Consider the following 11,429-nt stretch of genomic DNA (forward strand, 5'->3'; position numbering starts at 1 on the left):
GTGCACCAGCTGTTGTTTACAAATATACAGAGACCGCCACCCCTCGTCTTACCCGAGTCTGCCGTTCTGTCCTGCCGATGTAGCGTATAGCCTGCTAGCTGAATGTTATCATTGTCGTCGTTCAGCCACGACTCCGTGAAACATAAGATATTACAGTTTTTAATGTCCCGTTGGTAGGATAACCGTAATCTTAAATCGTCCATTTTATTCTCCAAAGCTTGAACGTTGGCTAATAGGATTGATGGGAGAGGCAGTTTACTCGTTCGCCGTCGGATCCTTACAAGGCACCCCGACCTACGTCCACGATATCTCCGTCTCTTCCTCACGCCAATGACGGGGATCTGGGCCTTGTCGGGAGTCTGTAGAATATCCTTCGCGAACGCCTCGTTGAAGAAAAAAAGTGTTCGTCCAACGCGAGGTGAGTAATCGCTGTCCTGATATCCAGAAGCTCTCTTTGGTTATAAGAGACGATGGCAGAAACATTATGTACAAAATAAATTACAAATAACGCGGAAAAACACACATAATAGTACAATTGGTTAGAGGGCTGTAAAACGGCAGCCATCTTCTTCCGGCGCTGTTCAGTTCTATGAAGATTTCCCTTGCCACTATGACCAGTGGTTTTATATTGTGAATTTTGGGCAGAGTTTTTAAACATACTGTATTTGGACAAATGCATTTGTTCAAGGTGAAATGCAAATACAAGTTGATTAGAGTTTTTGATCGGTTACTAGGCTAACAAACACTAAACAGGTATGCCCAAATTTGATGTAAGATTAGGATATAGAAGAAAAAACGTGGTTGTTTTTCAGATAGGGCAGAGTCGATAAAGACTTCAACTGGGTACATGGTAAATAAACAGATCACGCTACAATGGATCACAAAAATATATTGTTTATTACAGTGTCATTACAATTTCAATAATTCAAGCAGGGGTAAGCATGAGACCTTCCGTTGTTCATAATATATTCTTGATTACAGTAGACAATTATTGCACTTAAGTTGTAAGACACAGCACTCTGTTTAGGATATACTGTAGTGAAAAGCACAAAGTGATAATGTCACAATGGTAATTGAAGAGCAGCACAGGAAACATTAATGGGCCACAAAAAAGCTACCAAGTTAACTACAACAAGTACAACTACAAATAAGCGGAGGCTTGAGTCCATTATAGAATATCAAGTTTCCCCTTTCAAAATAACAGATTAAAAAATACAAACAATGAAATGTTGTGCACTATCTGGCATTGCTTCAAGATGCCACACCTAAACACAAAACATTTGTGCTTTTACTTTAATAACCTTACCAATACACTCAACAACAATACTGTAAAATCACCCACGCACTGGGTCCGGCATGGCAGCTTGGAGTCCAGCAGTTACATCCCCCTGATATGGCTTGCGCCCAGAACGCATCGTGCTCCCCATTTATAGGGAAGGGGTGCTGGTGTGCGCAATCACCTCGTTAGCCTGGAAGAAAGCAGACATAGTCAATAACCAGGTTTCCACTAGTTACCACAGCCACAAAGTCCAAATTGGCTATAATCGTAAAAGTTCATGAAAACTAAAATTAGCCTTTTGGTCTTCATTTAAGGTTAGGCATAAGGTTAGCAGTGCGGTTAAGGTTAGGGTTATAATCACATTTTAAGAAGATAAATTGTAGAAATAGACTGGGTTTATGATTCTGTGGTTGTGGTAACTAGTGACGACCAGCATAACAAAGCACATTTTCCATGATAGCAACACTCCAAATGACTACATGTAACAGGGGCTGCGTTTACACAGGAAATTCTGATATTTTTTCCACAATTTTTTTTATTTATTCTTACATCTGACATTTTTCAGAGTTGATCTAAATGGTTAAAAGACCAATTAGTGAATTTTAAGATCAGAATTTGTCTGCCTATGTGAACGCAGCCATGCAAATCTTGGTCCTGTTATAATAACATTTCTGGAAGTTTGCCTTCACATGCTCCAGCTACTTTACCTGGGACAGTTGAAAGTCGTGCCATGTGGGCATATGTAGCAGAGAGGGGGATTCAAGTATCAAGATCAATATAGTATATAGTAGTAAAACGTGTTTACAAGAATCCTATTCTCTAACTATAAGTCACATGATTTCATGAGAGAATGTTTCTTCTGTTAGGGTGTGGTCAACATCCTTGGATTAATCTCAATAGTTGTATAAGAACTTGACAGGCACTTCATTAGGCTACATCCTAACAGCATTGTTAACAAGCATTCTTCAAAAACCTACACAAATGTTCCAACACTGAATGATTGACTACTGGCTCTTTGCCACCTGGAACACAACATTGCGTGCAGTTCCGTATCCTCCTCACAAACAGATTGAAACTATGCCTATGCTTGAAAGGGCTAAATAAGTGTTTTCACTGCAGCTATGAAGCAGATGTTAGCTAGCTAGCCACCTCCATTAATTAACATAATGTCTGCCAAATAATGACAGTGTTATTTGGCATGTCATGCCCTCAGGATGCAAATGTTTATTCTAAATCAAATCAAATCAAATCCAATTTTATTGGGCCACATGCGCCAATACAACAGGTGCAGACATTACAGTGAAATGCTTACTTCTAGCCCAGCAAGCGGAGAACAGTTCATGATATTTGTCATTCAAAAGGCATGCGGCCAAATAGAAATATATGACAAAAACTACTAATTTACGGAATCTATTTATATTTGTATTTTTTATTTTATTTCACCTTTATTTAACCAGGTAAACCAGTTGAGAACAAGTTCTCATTTACAACTGCGACCTGGCCAAGATAAAGCAAAGCAGTGCGATAAAAACAACACAGAGTTACATACAGTGGGGAAAAAAAGTATTTAGTCAGCCACCAATTGTGCAAGTTCTCCCACTTAAAAAGATGAGAGAGGCCTGTAATGTTCATCATAGGTACACGTCAACTATGACAGACAAATTGAGAAAGAAAAATCCAGAAAATCACATTGTAGGATTTTTTATGAATTTATTTGCAAATTATGGTGGAAAATAAGTATTTGGTCACCTACAAACAAGCAAGATTTCTGGCTCTCACAGACCTGTTAACTTCTTCTTTAAGAGGCTCCTCTGTCCTCCACTCCGTTACCTGTATTAATGGCACCTGTTTGAACTTGTTATCAGTATAAAAGACACCTGTCCACAACCTCAAACAGTCACACTCAAACTCCACTATGGCCAAGACCAAAGAGCTGTCAAAGGACACCAGAAACAAAATTGTGGAGACCTGCACCAGGCTGGGAAGACTGAATCTGCAATAGGTAAGCAGCTTGGTTTGAAGAAATCAACTGTGGGAGCAATCATTAGGAAATGGAAGACATACAAGAAAATATGATCAATTATCTTCCAAAATGTCAAACAAGATTGGAGGACACTACAGGGATGTATCATTTGACAATTTAAATAACAAGTAAATGACTCAAAAGCAAGGGGTTACCCAGGGTGCTTTGCTAACCATCCTGGCAAAAGTTTGCAAGAAAAAATGTGAGGCAAAAATACAAAGGAAGCAAATTTAAGACCTACTGTTGCAAATATTTATATACTGCATTATTGCATAGAATACAATTACCTTCTGGTGATCACTTAAAATCTTCATACATCAAACCAAAATAAGTTAGATTGATCTGCTTTCTTCCAGAGACAGTTTATCAAAAGTCCAGCAGATGGTGGGGGGAGGGGGGAATACCTAGTCAGTTGCGACAACTGAATGCATTCATCCGAAATGTGTCTTCCGTGATTTAACCCAACCCATCTGAGTGGAGGTGTTTATGCTGAGATCACTCTGAAATCAAACAAACACAGCACCTGGACAGATGCCACAGCACATCCCGCTTCTCAAACATGAGTTCCCCGGATAATCAGATGGGTAAGTATATTCAGTAATAGTATATTAACTTACTTGTTGTATATATGATACTTGTATGAAAGGACGTTAAATTGAATAATATCAACAACTAGAATTGGTATTTATATCAGTAGAACCACTGTAGTGCAAACCCATCAGGTCAATGCAATAATACTTTATATATTTTGTTGAGTTATCGTTAAATGGGTACACAAAAGTATGCTCATTTACTGGCACAAATAATATACACTAACTTTTCATTCAACTAACAGTAAACATGTAAAAATACTGCTGTCAAACATACAGTATATTAAGTATATCCAATATAGTTCAGTTCAATTCAAATTACTTTATTGTGAAATGTCGGATCTTCTTTTGTGGTTGATACAATCAAATTGACACAATAAATAATAAATACAGTCACACTCACTATTCATCAACAAGTACATCAATTCATAATGGGGTCTATTTTTCTTTTTTTTCTTATGAAGATGCTGTCCACAAACAATACATTATTACCTTGTTAAGTGAAACATTCAAGTTGATTCTTTTGTTTATTAATAAATAAATAACAAACTTAACTGAAACACAAGCCTGTACCCAGTACCCAGCTTTTCATTGCTTTTCTCTTTTTCATGTTAAATGTGTCAGGGTAAAAAGGACACCATCAGCTGCATGTTTAACTTAGCACAGGTCTCTTGCTTTCCTGCAAAAACATTTTTCAGTACTTGCTCTGCTTGTAATTTCACGTGGATGGTTGTTTGATGTGTCTGAACTGTCCCCAAGTCATTGGAGAAAAAATAAATATATTTTGTCTCTTAAAAGTATTATATTAGTTTTAAGAAGATGTTGAGACAATTTTACAACCTACAATACAGAGAATGTTTGATATTGTGATGCTCACTGTAAAATGATTCGATTGGACATGTCATGTGATTGAGCGGGATCTCCCTGGAATAATAAGAATAATATGACTCAAAATAACATCACATGAATCTATGGTCAATAAAGTACACCAACAGCCAAAAAAGGACAATACAAATTAATCGAAGGGCAAACATTGCATAAATGCAATTCTGTACCAATAGTGAAGAACTTGTCTTTGTCACCCAACAGAGCAGCCAAAGCAAAATGATGAGCTGAGGATTGTTCTGGTTGGGAAGACTGGAGTTGGGAAGAGTGCAACAGGAAACACCATCCTGGGAGTAAACGCTTTTATGTCTAAGGTATCTTCTTCCTCTGTGACATCGGCGTGTGAAAAACACAAAAGGAAGGTGGATGGGCAAATGGTTGCTGTCATTGACACACCAGGCTTGTACGACACCAAATCTACCCAAGAGGAGATCATTAATGAGATCAAAATGTGCATCTCTTTCTCTGCTCCTGGTCCCCATGCGTCCTGATTGTGATCCAGCTGGGTAGATACACAGACGAGGAGAAAGGCACAGTGAACCTCCTCCAGCAGATCTTTGGCAAAGAGGCTGAAAAGTACACATAGTGGTTTTCACTCGTGCAGATGATCTACAGGGAGAAAGTATTGAATCATTCATGATGGCACGTGACAGCAGTGAAGATTTAAAAACCTTGGTCTTTGAATCATGCCACGGGAGATATCATGTCTTCAACAACAGAGACCTCAATAATCGCTCTCAGGTCTCTAAGCTGCTTGAGAAGATCAACAACATGACCATAACGGATGGAAGACAGCACCACTACACCAACAAAATGTTCCAAGAGGCTGATAGAGCGATTGAGGAGGAGAAAGATAGGATTCTGAAAGAGAACGCAGAGCAGACAAGGAGTGAAATGGAAGCACTGGAAAGTAAATATGAAGGAATAGGCTCTGGAGGAAGCGAAGAAGAAGCTGATGCAAGAAAAGGAGAGAGAAGCAAGAGATAAAGCTGAAAGAAGAAATAGATTTTTTAAAACAGCTGGCTTCACTCTTGCTGGAGTGACAATTGTTGAGCGTCTGTTGTTGCCCTCATGAGAGGGTCCTGCAAAAATACAATGACAGACAAAAGTTTTAAGCTGATGTTTTTAAAAATAAAAACATTTTAGGCACTGGGGCTGAGCTACAGTTCATCCTAGGCTATTTAGCTAAACATTAACATAATATCATACTTTAAATATTGTCCTGAAATTTTTTTTCAACTTCATTTAGATTTCACAGGTATATCCAGATATGTCCATATTTCCCAATATACTTCAATACTTATTGTATTTGCTATTTTTCTCTTTCAAGTTTAAACCTTATTTTCCTTGATATGCGATCTATAAAAAATTTATTTTTGGAGAGACTTCAATGTAACCTATTGCATGCAGAAATAGGTTTAGAAAATAAAAGATTGATTGACATAATAAAATAAAAAGTTAGACAAAAAAACTTGGTTGAATGGAGTTTTTGGTTACAGTTTGTAAATAAATAACGGAAAAGTGTTGCATGCATATGTATTCACCCGTTTGCTATGAAGCCCCTAAATAAGATCTGGTGCAACCAATTACCTTCAGAAGTCACATAATTAGTTAAATAAAGTCCACCTGTGTGCAATCTAAGTGTCACATGATCTGTCACATCATCTCAGTATATATCCCAAGTGGCGCAGTGGTTCAAGGCACTGCATCGCAGTGTTAGCTGTGCCACTAGAGATCCTGGTTCGAGTCCAGGCCCTGTCGCAGCCGGCCGCAACTAGGGAGACCCATGGGCGCGCATAATTGGTCCAGCGTGCGTCCAAGGTAGGGGAGGGTTTGGCCGGCAGGGATGTGGGTTCGTTTCCATGGGGGGGCCAGTATAAAAAAGACAAAAAGAGTGTCTGCTAAATGACTAAAATGTATATACACCTGTTCTGAAAGGCCCAAGAGTCTTCAAAAATATTTTGCATCTTCAAAGTGGTAGGCATGTTGTGTAAATCAAATGATACAAAACCCCCAAAAATCCATTTTAATTCCAGGTTGTAAGGCAACAAAATAGGAAAAATGCCAAGGGGGGTGAATACTTTTGTAAAGCCACTGTATATCCATATTTCCCAATATACTTCAAAACCTACTGTAGTGTCCTTTTCACGTTACAGTTTTATCCTGAATGTTTTCCATGATAAAGTATCATTAAATACATTTAAAAAACGTTGTTTGGAGAGATTTCAATGTAACCTATTGAATGCAGAAATATGTTTTTTTAAATAAAAGATTCAGTGAAATGGAACTGTATTAAAATAAAAGCTGAGACAAAAAACCTGATTGAATTTAGTTTTTCTTTATGGTTTGGAAATTATTTTGAAATGAAAATAATGGAAATGGTGTTGAATATAATATGCAACATACAAAAAAATTGCTGTGTTATCAGTAATCTACTTAATAAATGAATAAATACACCCCCAAACTAAAAGTGAAAGTGGACTGAGATGTTATCAATAATGGCAGTGAATTCCGGTGTTACAAAAATATGGCACTGATCAGGAGCATGAACACAGTTGTTCAGTCTGTCTGAAGTTAATATTCACATTTCAGTATTTCACGTCTGAACTCTTGCTTCAGGTGCTAACAGCAATGACCTGAGACTGGTGTTGGTCGCCCTGAGTGGAGTGGGGAAGAGTGCAGCAGGAAACACCATTCTGGGCCAAGAGGTGTTTGATTCCAGAATCAGCTTCAAACCAGTAACACTGAAGAGTGAGAGGCAAGAGGGAGAGGTGTGTGGGAGGAGAGTGATGGTGGTGGACACTCCAGGTCTGTCCAACAGTGACGTCTCTGAGGAAGAAGTGAGACGGGAGATGGAGAGAGCCATAACTCCTGTAGTGAACCAGGTCCCCATGCCTTCCTCCTGGTCATTCAGCTGGGCCGCTTCACAGAACAAGAGAAGAGAGTGATGGAGACACTCAAGGAGCTTTACCTGCCAACATAGATGGAGACACAATGGTGCTCTTCACTTATGGGGAGAGACTGGAAGACACAACTATAGATCAGTTCATCCACGAGGATAGAAATCTGAAGAGTCTGGTTAAGAAATGCAGGGGTGGATACCACGTGTTCAAAAACAATGACACTGGCAACAACAATCAGGTTAGAGAGCTTTTAGAAAAAAATAGAAACCAGACTACAGAAAAACCAGAATAACGGTCATGGTACTGGAAAGGGGCAGCTGGTTGCTTTATCATATTTGCAGCAGGGATGATAGTAAAAGTGTTGTTGAAAAAAGGTTACAAACACGTCCCCCACACATCACTCCTGTCCCTGCCTGTCCTGTCCCTGACATGGTCCTTCCTGTCCCTGACATGGTCCCTCCTGTCCCTGACATGGTCCCTTCTGTCCCTGACATGGTCCCTTCTGTCCCTGACATGGTCCTTCCTGTCCCTGACATGGTCCCTTCTGTCCCTGACATGGTCCCTTCTGTCCCTGACATGGTCCCTACTGTCCCTGACATGGTCCCTTCTGTCCCCTGACATGGTCCCTTCTGTCCCTGACATGGTCCTTCCTGTCCCTGACATGGTCCCTTCTGTCCCTGACATGGTCCCTTCTGTCCCTGACATGGTCCCTCCTGTCCCTGACATGGTCCCTTCTGTCCCTGACATGGTCCCTTCTGTCCCTGACATGGTCCCTCCTGTCCATGAGTCAATTTGGGAAATGGTGAAGCCAAACAAAAACATTATTCTCACAGCAGGAGTAGGAGTGACTCTATTGGTCATCATCAGAAAAATAATGAGGAGATAATGAGGAGAGGTTGGTTGGATGGGACAGAATTCCCACATCTGTGAGCACAAAACTAAATGAATGCTACAATTATACACATCTAGGTTAACTCTTTTTGAATTTTAAGAACATTTATCTTTGAATTTTAAGAGAATGGATGACAAGTTGTGTTTTTAGAATCATAATAAAACAATATAAACACGCAAAAACTGATTTAGGAAGTCTGGTTATTATTGCTGGCTATTGTGCATATAAGCTATTGTATGGTTTTCATCAGGTCTGTTGTCACAAGAAAAGCAAGTGAGGTCATCCTGATTTGCATGTATTCATACTTTGCATACATAATCTGGGCTTCTACTGTGAGTATGATAGTGCTACAAATAATATAATGCGTTTACAGGAACTCCTTTCCCTAACTTGAAGTCACATGATTTTATAAGAAAACGTTTCTGCGATACCCTTTTCTCATTCTCAAACGTGAGGGTACACCTTCCTCAAAACAATGACACCACACCTCAATTTACTGCCAGGTCATGTCCTTAGCTAGAGTCCTTTATTCAAACAATGACAAAGCAGTAACCCTTCTGTTTGGGTAAACAGCTGAGGGATGGGCCTGGAGAAATGGAACCACTCTCACAGTCATAGACAGAGCTAGTATGGACGCCAGGACTGACCATACATGATATCAAAATCAGAGTTTCAACCATGTTTAGATTTACATTGTTTACAAACATTGAAGTATAACAAGCTTATATTTTGGGTTCTGATGGGGTACAAAAAAGTTGAACAATGCTCATGAGGCATTTATAAGTTATATTATTCAAGTATCAATGGGTACATATCATTAATTTATAAGTCAAAAAAATAGGATTCTAGCTTTAAAGATAAGAATGTTCCAATGTTTAAGAACATTTAATCATTTCCACAAGAAGAACAGGCGTTTGATAATTATAACTGAAAGATCATTTACACAGTGACATGGAATCCTTTTGTCGAACTATAAGTCACTTTATTTAGGTGTGTAGCCTAATAAAGTGCCTGCAGCAAGATGCATAACAGGCATTGTTAAAAGACCTACACTAAAATGCCATTTAGCAGACGCTTTTATCCAAAGCGACTTACAGTCATGCGTGCATACATTTTTTTTTTTTTGTGTATGGGTGGTCCCGGGGATCGAACCCACTACCTTGGCGTTACAAGCGCCGTGCTCTACCAGCTGAGCTACAGAGGACCACACAAAAGTTCAAACTAGTTGAAGTGTCTCGGGGCGTTGAGAGACATGGGTGTTGAGAGTGATGGCATGCCTAAACCAGTTAGTGCAACTTTTTGGCTCTTTGGCACCTGTAACCCCTACACTGGGTTCAGCTCCACATCCTCCTCATAACCAGAGTGAAACTCTGCTTTAATTCAATCTGAACATACCAGTCCATGCCCTAAAAGAAAACAATGTTCAAATAGTTCATGAAGAGGTATTATGTGCATAGCTGTCCTCTGGTTTCTGCCCTTGTTCTGTCCATCGCATCCTAACTACTGTATGAAGATTTCCCTTGCCACTATGACCAGCGGTTTTATATTGTGAATTTTGGGCAGAGTTTTTAAACATACTGTATTTGGACAAATGCATTTGTTCAAGGTGAAATGCAAATACAAGTTGATTAGAGTTTTTGATCGGTTACTAGGCTAACAAACACTAAACAGGTATGCCCAAATTTGATGTAAGATTAGGATATAGAAGAAAAAACGTGGTTGTTTTTCAGATAGGGCAGAGTCGATAAAGACTTCAACTGGGTACATGGTAAATAAACAGATCACGCTACAATGGATCACAAAAATATATTGTTTATTACAGTGTCATTACAATTTCAATAATTCAAGCAGGGTAAGCATGAGACCTTCCGTTGTTCATAATATATTCTTGATTACAGTAGACAATTATTGCACTTAAGTTGTAGGACACAGCACTCTGTTTAGGATATACTGTAGTGAAAAGCACAAAGTGATAATGTCACAATGGTAATTGAAGAGCAGCACAGGAAACATTAATGGGCCACAAAAAGCTACCAAGTTAACTACAACAAGTACAACTACAAATAAGCGAGGCTTGAGTCCATTATAGAATATCAAGTTTCCCCTTTCAAAATAACAGATTAAAATACAAACAATGAAATGTTGTGCACTATCTGGCATTGCTTCAAGATGCCACACCTAAACACAAAACATTTGTGCTTTTACTTTAATAACCTTACCAATACACTCAACAACAATGCGGGCGGCAGGTAGCTTAGTGGGTAAGAGTTGCTGTGCCAGTAACCGAAAGGTCGCTGGTTCTAATCCCCGAGCCAACTAGGTGAAAAAGTCTGTCGATGTGCCCTTGAGCAAGGCACTTAACCCTAATTGCTCCTGTAAGTCGCTCTGGATAAGAGCGTCTGCTAAATGACAAAAAAAAAAAAAAACAATACTGTAAAATCACCCACGCACTGGGTCCGGCATGGCAGCTTGGAGTCCAGCAGTTACATCCCCCTGATATGGCTTGCGCCCAGAACGCATCGTGCTCCCCATTTATAGGGAAGGGGTGCTGGTGTGCGTAATCACCTCGTTAGCCTGGAAGAAAGCAGACATAGTCAATAACCAGGTTTCCACTAGTTACCACAGCCACAAAGTCCAAATTGGCTATAATCGTAAAAGTTCATGAAAACTAAAATTAGCCTTTGGTCTTCATTTAAGGTTAGGTATAAGGTTAGCAGTGCGGTTAAGGTTAGGGTTATAATCACATTTTAAGAAGATAAATTGTAGAAATAGACGGGGTTTATGATTCTGTGGTTGTGGTAACTAGTGACGACCAGCATAACAAAGCACATTTTCCATGATAGCAACACTCCAAATG

The 11,429-nt window shown here is 39.3% G+C and overlaps 1 protein-coding gene across 1 annotated transcript; it reads left to right on the top strand.

The window, feature by feature from the left end:
• Nucleotides 1-3,834: 3,834 nt before the first annotated feature.
• On the top strand, nucleotides 3,835-7,725 carry LOC121582024 (GTPase IMAP family member 7). Its single transcript, XM_041897524.2, is given in 5 exon segments — nucleotides 3,835-3,886; nucleotides 4,982-5,260; nucleotides 5,263-5,355; nucleotides 5,358-5,753; nucleotides 7,397-7,725. Coding segments are annotated over 5 exon segments (1,122 nt in total). The 5' UTR covers nucleotides 3,835-3,861.
• The last annotated feature ends 3,704 nt before the right edge of the window (nucleotides 7,726-11,429 follow it).

The sequence above is a fragment of the Coregonus clupeaformis genome, chromosome 15 (assembly GCF_020615455.1).
Source record: "Coregonus clupeaformis isolate EN_2021a chromosome 15, ASM2061545v1, whole genome shotgun sequence".
Taxonomy (NCBI): Eukaryota; Metazoa; Chordata; class Actinopteri; order Salmoniformes; family Salmonidae; genus Coregonus; species Coregonus clupeaformis.